The sequence below is a fragment of the Corylus avellana genome, chromosome 3 (genome assembly GCF_965113065.1).
Source record: "Corylus avellana chromosome 3, dhCorAvel1.hap1.2, whole genome shotgun sequence".
NCBI classification, from domain to species: Eukaryota; Viridiplantae; Streptophyta; class Magnoliopsida; order Fagales; family Betulaceae; genus Corylus; species Corylus avellana.
The window spans coordinates 36,243,822-36,254,664 of NC_142492.1; the positions used below are offsets into that span (position 1 = coordinate 36,243,822).

General features: G+C 35.4%; 1 protein-coding gene across 1 annotated transcript; it reads left to right on the forward strand.

The window, feature by feature from the left end:
• Positions 1–1,689: 1,689 nt before the first annotated feature.
• Positions 1,690–5,399, forward strand: LOC132176302 (SUMO-activating enzyme subunit 1B-1). The gene is made up of 10 exons (XM_059588469.2): positions 1,690–1,897; positions 2,131–2,182; positions 2,276–2,471; positions 2,680–2,759; positions 2,861–2,977; positions 3,884–3,934; positions 4,348–4,414; positions 4,673–4,776; positions 4,858–4,962; positions 5,045–5,399. The coding sequence occupies exons 1-10, from the start codon at positions 1,815–1,817 to the stop codon at positions 5,159–5,161; spliced, it is 972 nt and encodes a 323-aa protein (XP_059444452.2). The 5' UTR covers positions 1,690–1,814; the 3' UTR covers positions 5,162–5,399.
• Positions 5,400–10,843: the final 5,444 nt, after the last annotated feature.

Genomic DNA, 10,843 nt, shown 5'->3' on the forward strand with positions numbered 1-10,843 from the left:
TTCCTTAAAAGACTGTCTGTTGCACTTCTCAACTCTAAAACCGACCCCTAGGCTTTTCAATAGTACCCACCATCACCAAGTATTTTTCTGATTGAACCTTGCAAAGAGGGAAAGGACACCCAACAAGTTCATAGTCATCCAAGATCATGCACTACTTTATGACCATGACAGGAAATGCAAAGCAACATAAACATCAAGATCCAGGTAATTCTGCCATCACTTTCTACCGACAAAAATTTTTATCGAAGGAAATTCTTTCAATCCAATATCTTAAACTGATATATATATATATATTCAGAACATGTGAGTGTAATGCAAGTACCCAGATTGTTGGTTGAAATTACTTTTTCTATGGGAGTATTATTGTCGGTGGCTTTTACTGGAAAAAAGTTGGTGGTGCAGGAGTAAAGGAAGTATTGTGGATCGTCCAGGAGGCAAAGAGCCAGGTTTTTTCAATGTTTTCTAGGTAAGTTTAAAGTCTCATATATATATATATATGGGTCGTTTTGTGTAGTAAGAAAAACACAAATATCATCATGGATTACAAATTTGTGGAACACATGGATTTCGTCATTGTTCTCTGACAACAACAACATAAGGTCCCAGGTAAGTACAATTATTTTTAGTTGTCCACGATTGACAGCCTGTTTGGTAAGAAAGAAATTTGGAAGGGGAAGAGAGATTTTTTTTTTTTTTTTTTAGTGTTTGGAAACTTTTTAAGTTGAGTATTATGAGTTTCGTCCCCAAGAGATAGTTCAATCGGCTGAGATCACACTTAATGAAGTGGAGGTCACTAGTTCGAATCCCCCTCCCCCTCTTGTGTGGACATGTCAAAAAAAAAAAAAAAAAGTATTATGAGTTTCTTATAAATTAATATGGCATTTTATATAACACTTATTATGATAATTACAAAACAATTGAGAAAAATGTTTAGAATACTACAATTTTTTTTTTTATAAATTCACGTAATAGTATCTTAATGATAAGAAAATTAAGCAACAAAATTTGGCTAATAAATTTAATTGTTTAATAGCTGATGTGATAAATGTCATATGAATTGCTACACCAATTTGTAAGGAAGCTAAGTAAAAATTATAGTATCTCTATCATTGTTCAACAATTAAATTGACAAGATAATTTATAATTAGTGAATTAATTAATAGTGTATAGTTGATTAGTCAGCCACTAACTAATTAGATTAACATGGCATTCATGGGGACTTTCACATAGATTTGTAATGAAATTATAGTAAAAATTGTAGTATAGAGGATGAATGAAATAAATGGAAGTATATAATATTTAAATTAAATTAAATTATTTATTTTCATCTAAGCATCCAAAAAAAAAATGTAGATATAATATCTTTATAGTATATTCCCTCTTAATTTACCATTTGTTTCCATTATTTTTCACTTATAAACCCCCAAAAGAACAATAAAAGATAAGAGAAGGACAACCTCAAATTCAATCTCTCTTTTCTTTTCTTTTTTGTTCGTTCTACCTTTTTGTCATTTAAAAAAAAAAAATTAAAATGAAAAACAAGAAAGTAAAGTTATTGGACTACTAAGTAAATGCCTGGGCTACCCATATGGCTTATGGGTCAATTTCATGGACAATTGGGTTGGAGAAAACTTGGCCCAAAACGCAGCGCTTCGAGCTTGGATGTAAAAGCAAATCTGCTTCTTCTTTTCATTCAAAACGCAACGCTTCGAGTTCTTTCTAGGGTTTCACGCACGCGCACACTCTCTCAATTTCTTGCTCCCTCCCTCTCTCTCTCTCAATTTGGGACTTTGTGAAGCAGTTTGCAGTTAGGAATGGATGGTGAGGAGTTAACGGAGCAGGAGACCGCTCTCTACGACCGTCAGATTAGGGTTTGGGGTGCTGATGCCCAAAGAAGGTAAATTTATATATATATGCGCGTGAGTTCAATTTTTGTTCTCTTTTTCATTGAGATGATTTTTAGACTTTTAGTCCAAATCCAATTTAGCTATGCTAATTTCTTTTGTTTCTACTCAATAATGTAATGTGTAAAATGCATGAGTTAGTATAAATTTTGCTTATTAATCATCTTCAATTTAGGAATGTTTAATCCCAATTCTTCTTTTTTTCTTTTTTATTTTATTGGTTTAGACTGAGCAAAGCTCATATTTTAGTATGTGGAATGAAAGGGACTGTTGCTGAGGTAAATCTGAATTTCTCTAGTAATTTTCATTGAACCCATTCTTTGATGTAATTGGTATATTGAATCCTCCATCTTTGATATTTTTGTGGGTAGTTCTGCAAGAACATTGTTCTAGCAGGAGTTAGTAGTTTGACATTGGTGGATGACCGGGTAGTGACAGAAGAAGCGCTTTCTGCAAACTTTTTGATACCTCCTGATGAGAATGTGTATGGTGGGAAAACAGTTGCCGAGCTTTGTTGTGACTCTTTGAAAGATTTCAATCCGATGGTCCGTGTTTCGGTAGAAAAAGGTATACCCCTTTTGTTCTGTTCAACTTGCTAATGTTATAGTTGAAGATTGCTTTTATTGGTATAATTTTTATGTCAAAACTAGCCATGTTAAGAAACTTTACGTATTCTGATACCATTATGTTATTTCAGTTAAGGAATTATCTATTTTTGTAAGTGCCAAGTAAATGAGAAAGGATTTTGATTAAATCCAAATTTTCAATCTTACAGGTGATGTGTCGAGCTTTGGTGGGGAGTTCCTTGCTAAATATGATGTCGTGGTTGTCAGTTGTTGCTCCTTTGCGACAAAAGTACAGCACAAACTTGTCTGCGTTAATATATAGTCACAACTTGTAAACAGTTCACTTTCTATATGAGTTTCTTTTGACATGTTCAATTTTCTTGGCTGCAGAAATTGATCAGTGAGAAATGCCGAAAGCTATCAAAGCATGTAGCATTCTATGCAGTCGACTGTAGAGACTCCTGTGGTGAAATTTTTGTAGATCTGATACACCATAGATATTCAAAAGTGATTATCTTACTACATCTAAATGTTCAGATTTCTCAGTTGTCGGGGTTATTTGTTCCCTGATTTGTCCTTTTCAGCTTATGATTGTGTTACGTTACCTGCACTTTGTTGTGTCACTTACTTATCAAGAAAACTTTGTTGTGCCACTATTAGATGTCAAACAGTCAGTAGATGATGGAAAGACGTAGCGAATACCAAATTTTGTTTCATAGAGGGTGGTGGATTATTTAGTTAATTTTTCCTTAATATGCATGTTCATTATGTGTTTTATGAAAGCTTGATTTGCATGAAAAATGACGTTAGTATTAGGGTTAAATGGACTGAACCAAACATTTACCTCATGTTATACATTGCAGTCATTCTATATCACCATCCTTTTTTTTTTTTTTTTTTTTGATAAGTAATTTTTTGTCCTCAAGGAGAGGGAAAATGAAAAATTCGAACTAGTGACTTTTGATTCATGAGATGTGATCTTTAGCTGATTGAACTATCCCTTAGAGACATGTCACCGATTGGAATCTCACTGTGAGCGTGTTAAAGTTCTCTTGAAAATTATTCCGCATTTATATTGTGAAAATGCTTTAGCACGTGGATTGCATATATTTTAAATTAGTGACCAATATCTCAGCTGAAAATTTGTCTTGTCAAGCCCTAAGAGTTAAATGCAAAGTGATACGTGATTCTCTGCAATAATCTCAAGAGTCTACTGAACTGCTACGGCTCTGGAATGGCTAGTAGCTCATCTAAGGGTTCTGGAATGTTTCTGCTTTTCCTCTTGCATTAAGAAGTTATGACTAATATTCATATCAGCTTCGAAAACATCTTGGTTTTTTATCATATTCAGATATCATGCTCGATGACAGAAGCAGTAATTATCTATTTGCTGTTGCTTTTATTTGTTGGCAGAGAAAACTTGAGGAGACCATTGAATGCCAACAGCAATATCCAAGTTTTGAGGTACGACTTGGTTTGTCAATGTTCTTTCTAATGACATTGAGTTAATTACTCCATACGTTACACTTCTTCTGCAAGCCACTACTCTTACGAGCTTTATTTACCCATTTATTTAGTTTGGAGGTGGGGATGGGGTCTATTGAAAGAAATGAATCCTAACCCCAACCTTCCCTTTTGAGTGCCTTGCCAGCACATCTGTATTGCAACAGCTTTGGTTTCTATAAGCTTCATTAAAGAAAAGGCTTGATCTCTGTACCTATCAGGAGTAGGGACTGCATTGCATGAAGTTGGATTGGCATTAGTTTATTGAATAAAATGCGTCAGCGTGTAACACATGCTTTTGTCTAACTACAGCTGATGTGCACCCTGGAGCTGTTTTCTTTGAGAATAATGTGTGTGTAATTCTTTCATTGCAGGAAGCAATTTTAGTACCTTGGAGATCACTTCCAAAGAAAGTGTCAAAGCTATACTTCGCCATGAGAGGTCTGCTAAATTATAGTGTTGTAGCTTCTATGTTAAAAAGGGGTGGGGGTGAAGAATGTGTTGCTTATCAAAATCCTACCGATTTATCTGCTATAGCTTGTCTTTTGCCATTACACGAGTTGCTTTTGGCATTTTCCAGTGAAAAGTTTACTATCCCTTTTCCATTTTCATTTTTACTTTTTGAGATTGGGTTTAATTGGTTTCAAATCATTTGCATTTTATGGAACAATAATTAAATTATCGACAATCTTGTTCCAGTGATAGAAAGGTTTGAGGAGGCTGAGGGGCGTAGTCCTGGAGAAGTTTCAATTGCGGATCTTCCTGGTGTTCTGAAGCTGAAAAAGGAACTTTGTGAAGCAAATGTATTTACTTGGAATTTGTTGCTTATGTTTCAATAATAGTGTTTTTCATCTTCTAACCCTTGCTTAAATAATACCCTGCAGTCACTGAGCGAATCTCATATCCCTGATGCACTTCTTGAAAGACTAGTAACGGGTACAAGAGAATTCCCTCCAGTTTGTGCCGTCATTGGAGGAATTCTTGGACAGGTGCCATGTTCAACCATTTTGTTATTATGTTTTTGGAGCATTTAGTACGTCATCTTGACACAGTTACGTATGAACTTCTCAGGAAGTTATCAAAGCGATCTCAGGCAAAGGGGAACCCCTCAAAAATTTCTTCTTCTTTGATGCTGTGGATGGGAAAGGCATAATAGAGGACATTTCAAGCCCCGATAGTCGAAGCTGAGCACAGCCTTTCTGAGGGAAGCTTCTGAAGGAGATGTATGATAAGAAAAATCAGTCTACTTCTCTGTAGGAGATTAGAGAATTTGGTCACGGAAATCTAGAAGAAACTGACCTCTTATTGTTTATAGATTATTGTTCCCAACACTGATGCTTAAATTAAGATAACACTAGTTCGTTAGACAGAATTCTGCAGTTCTTACTTGACTTGCATTACTAATGAATCTCAAGTCTTTACACTTGATGGTTGGAATTATCATGTTTTTGTTGATGTACACATGGAGTTTATGCCTGCAATGCATTGTTCATTGTGTATCTAAGAATTATTTTTGTTTTAAATTGTGGCAAGTTAATAAGGATTTTCTTTTGCATTAAGTGGAGGCCATGACTACAAGCTAACTTGTGATAATGCTCTTTTGATTTTGGGTTTCATGATAATGCTGTTATTTTGGAAGTACAGAGTTCCAAACAAGAATAAACTTCTGGAACCAAAGAAAGGAAAACCTCAAACTAGAACGAAGAAAGAAGATTATGGTCCTCGTTTAGCCCATAATGCTCTTTCGAGGATGGTCATGTTTGTTGGAATCCTTAATTGTCCCCATACGCTATGATAGCCAGTGCTCTGCCAAGATGGGTGATGGTTTCGTCAGTTTCATCAGGATGTGATTGCCAAAGATGATATGATTTGGATGCTAGAGATTACTCTTTAGTGATCATGGGTGGTAGGGGATAACCAATTACTTTGTCTGGTAAAGTGGAAAAAAGGAGATGAAAAGGAAGGCGGCCACAATAGGCTCTTGTGACCTTTTTAGGCAGAAAGGACTTCGATTTTTAAGATGAGATGCGTTCGCCCGCCCGCCCGATGTACAGGCGGCATATTCTATTAAAGATACTACACGTAAAAATTACTTGAAATATGGGAAAAAAGATTTAACTTATTAGAAGCAAAGGTGAAACATAGGAGGAGACCTTAAAAGTGAATCACTTAGTGATTCTTATATCATGATCGAGGGTCCAGATTTCTCCCATTGGCCATTATTATAAATTAAGAGTAATACTAGGTACCATCTTTTTATTCTCTTAAAATCATCCTAAAATTGATGTGGCTTTCAAAATTATCATTGGATTAAAATTCAAGTATAGTTTATCTAAAATTTAATGGTGATTTTAAAAGATACATCAGTTTTATGAAGATTTTAAGAGGATAAAAAGATGATGCCTAACATTACTCATAAATTAATTTGAAAGTAAAAAGAAAAGTAAGTAGAACAAGGTTCAAAAATTAAAAAACAGATCGTGGGTGGTTCTTATCCCCCGCTATTTTCTCCCCATATTCAAATCAAAATTAACAAAACTTTCTCTCTCTCATTCAAAAGGCCCTTCGAATGATACACAAGCCATGATAGAATGATGACCCCACCATGAAAGGCTCTCATATAAAAGAGAAAGCAACTCAAGATAAACTGCAAAAGAAATTCAAGGCTTTGCAACAAGATTGGGAGTCCTACATGCAGTCTAACCCCAGAACCCTCCGCAGATGTTCAACAGATTCGAAGGCCATGGCTAAAGCTCGTCAACTGCTGGACTGTTCTCCAAGAAACCTCATGTCTTCGCTTCAGCAAAAGTTGTCTCCTTCTGAAGGAGGATGGAAGATAAGGAACAATGATTTGGCAAAGGAAGAGATATTTCAAGAGCGAAAGGCAGCCATTGAGAACGGGTTAAAGGGGCGGCGGCGTCTTTTTGAGGATCTGGAGGATGAAACTGAGATGGCTTCTGGAGGGAGAGAGAAGATATGTAATGGTTGGAATATTGGTTTTGTTCAAGATCTAGAGAGTGAAGTGAGAGCAGTGTCTTTTTATAATTCTGAGGATGATCATGAATTCGGTGGAAGCAAGGATTTGCCTGTTTGTTTTCAGTTTTCTTCTTCTTCATCTTCATCATCATCTCTTTCTTCTTTGTCTGGTGAAAAAGTGGAAGGAGAAGTATTGGAGGAAGAAAAAAAGGTGGTGGCAAGTGTGGAAACGAGGAGATCAGTGGCTTATGGCGGAAGTGGTAATGGGAGAAGCTGGATGGCAAGTGTCATGTTTTGGCTTGCTATTGCTTCAATTTTATACGCAATTTGCATAGTCCCAATGAGGAGCTTATGTGGATATGGAGATGAACATGAGATGCTTTTAGTTCCAACATGAACTCTCTCTCTCTCTCTCTCTCAATTTTATCATTCCCATTAATTTGATCCAATATTGTTCCTTGGAGAGTGATGATTGGACACTAGTCTCTATTAAGCTTTTTCCCTATGGATGTTGATATTAATTTCTTGGTTTATGAGATGGCTTACTTCATAGAGGAGCATATATATGTTTGTATCTGTCTAAACATTTGTTCAAAGCTATCAGCAAACCCTTCATAGAATCATAGGTCGTTACCACAATCTCTTCATCTTTTGTAAGGTGCCTTTTAACATTGCAGTAGCGCATGCACCATTTATTTATATATGCCTGCGCTTATTATAACTTCTGCAAAGAAAATTAAACAAAACCAGTTTATATTTTGAATTTGTGTTTCAAAATTCTGAGATACAATATTGAAGTTAGGTGCCATTTTGTTAGGCCTTATAGTGGTACTTCAAGAGCGCATGAAAAAGATTTAGACACAGATCGAGGAATTCAAGAATGAATGGCAATAATCCAACAGGTAAGCAATGGTTCTGGTAGTAGGCCAATAATGTAAATCAAGCTCATAGACACGCCAGCTGCTATACAAATCAGTACTTTAAAAAAAAAAAAAACTAATGGTTGATTTTCATAGCCTTGTATGTTAATCAATTATATAGCAATCTACTAATTAGTATTATTCTTTGACAAATTCCTAATTAGTATTACTCTTTGACAAATTCCAGTTTTTTTTATTGCAAGAATTGGAATTTCCTAAAATCACTTATAAAACTAAGTAGCATGACTTAGTACCCGTGAGCATCTAATTTATAATCTGCAACTACACCATTACTTCAAAAGGATTAGTCTAGTTATAATTGAAGTTTTATAAAATTATTTATAAATCTTAGTTTCACCTAATAAAGAACACACGTAATATTTAGCACCTATAAGCACTTTTATAATCAACTCACCCAATATGGGATAAGGAGTGTCACAAATGGACCTGCTTCTGCATCTTCTAGGCAACTGCAGTCTTCTTTGCCTGGTCTACGTACAACTTGTTTGACCTGTAGTCTGATTCACATTTTTAACCTTGAAAGTGTTGTATTTTCTTCCTTTTGGGAATGAAATACTAGATCATTAAAAATTAAAAAAACAGGAAGAAGCCTTAGATGATCTTGCTTACGTGAGTTTAGAGATGGGCTTGATCTATATATTCTGATGATGTACAAGCAAAAGAGTGTTAGAATACTAGCTAGTATGTCCAATCCCGTGAACTTCTGATGAAAATGAGGTATATATAATAAAAACGGATGAAGATAAATAAATTCTGGCCGTTGATGTCAATTAAGCAAAAGATGACAAATTAATAAAGTCCCTCAAGCAGAATAATCAAGTATGCTTCTTCTGTACTCTGTAGCAGTCGGTGTCGATGAATTAGGATCTCAAGTTAGAGGAGTAGAAAGCTAGAAAAATAAAAATAAAAATAATAATAAAAATAATATATATATTTTTTCTAATAGGAATTAGAGGGCATAGTTCCCATTTGATTTGAAAAGTGAAACAAATTAAAAGTATAAATCATTAGCATCGGACAATAATCATGAAGTTTGATCACCTTTTATTATGTGAATGAAGACCAAACCCACACCCCCCCAAAAAAAAAAAAAAAAAAAATTCACACTTGTGTTAGAGTGTATTTGGCACTACGATCTTGTAAATTGAAAGTGTAATTTTAAATTAGATATGAAAAATATTGTATCATTTGGGACTACTTTATTAAAAAATTATTTTTTCTATGTTTTCAAATTAGATGCAAATATGTGCAATTTTAAAAACGTACGATTAAAGGACAAACTGCGATCTTACTAAAATTTCAAATTGCACGTTTTAAAATAACTATTTGTAAATTGCAAATAAAACGGATCCTTAGTACATTCACTGAGGTTTCGTATAACAAAAGTATGATTTTAAACCAAATTTCATAAAATATATTATTTGAGAGTATGACTTTAAAAAATTACGATTTGAAAATGTAGAAAAATATACGTTTTCAAACCGTAGGCAATGAAGCATTTTTAAAGCACACATTTTCAAAAGCTAAATTTTGATTTTAAAAGCTACCGCAAACTTTTAGGGTTTTGTTTGGATTTTAGACCAAGTACTACCCAAAGATCAACAATTATCAGCGTCTACCTTTTAATGAATCTCTCCATCAATTTAAAAATCAGTGAAGGTACGTATAAGCTCTACACATTTAATGGCATATATCTAGACTCCCATGATCCTGATTTGCTGCTAGGAGGAGCTTTGTTACACAACTTGATAACTTTTTTTTTTTTTTTAAACAGCTGTAAGGGTAGGTAGGAAAACCAATTATGACTATCTTATATGGGCATAACAATTACCCGCTGAGATCTGTACAGAAGGAGCGTAGACGGTAAAAATCGCAGGCGTTTCTTCAAGTTCAACCGAGTATGATCGAGCCCTACTATCTATATATATATATATATATATATGGATCTAACTGTTGACTTCTTAGCCCATCAAGTCCGGTGGCCCCCGCTACTTCTCCTATTGCTTTTGGGTTTTGGTTAACCGACTTCTACAGCTTCTCTGATCTTCAAGTACTTCTGGGAGAAGGAATATTGAGCCACCGACTTAATTAGCCCTCTCCCCTTTCTATTAACTCAAAGAAATAGTATAAGAGTTTTTCCTATCTTTGGTTGACGTGCCGCACAACAAAATTAGAAGAGAGTTTTCTTTTCTTGTGTTTTGTCTGATCACCATGAAAGGCACTCATGTAAAAGAGAGAGCAACTGATCAAGACAAACTACAGCAGAAGTTCAAGGCTTTGCAACAAGAATGGGAGTCCTACAAGCAATCTAGCCCCACAACCCACTGCAGATATTGTTCAACAGATTCCAATGCCATGGCTAATAAGTCTTCGCTTCAGCACAGGTTGTCTCCTTCTGAAGGAGGATGGAAGATAAGGACCGATGTTTTGGCAATGGAAGAGATACTTGGAGAGCGAATGGCGGTCGTTGAGAGCGGGCGGTTAGAGGGGCAGCAGCGTCTTTTTGCGGCTCTGGAGGATGAAACTGAGATGGGTTTTGGAATTGAATCCGGTGGAGACAAGGATTTGCCTGTTTGTTTTCACGCTTCATCATCATCTGTTTCCTCTTTGTGTGGTGAAAAAGTGGGAGGAGAAGTATTGGAGGAAGAAAAGATGGTGGTGGCGGCAAGTATGGAAACGAGGAGAGTGGCATACGGTGGAAGCGGTAATAGGAGAAGGTGGATGGTAAGTAGTCTCACGGGTTGGCTTGTTATTGCTTCAATATTTGTATACGCAATTTGCATTGTCCCAGTGAGGAGCTTCAGTGGATATGGAGATGAACATGAGATGTTTTTAGTTCCAACATGAAATCTTTCTCTCCATTATCATAATTTGATTCTTAATTTGTTCTTTGGAGGAGTACTGATATATTAATTATCTCTATAAACCTTTTTTTCCCTACGGGGAGAACATG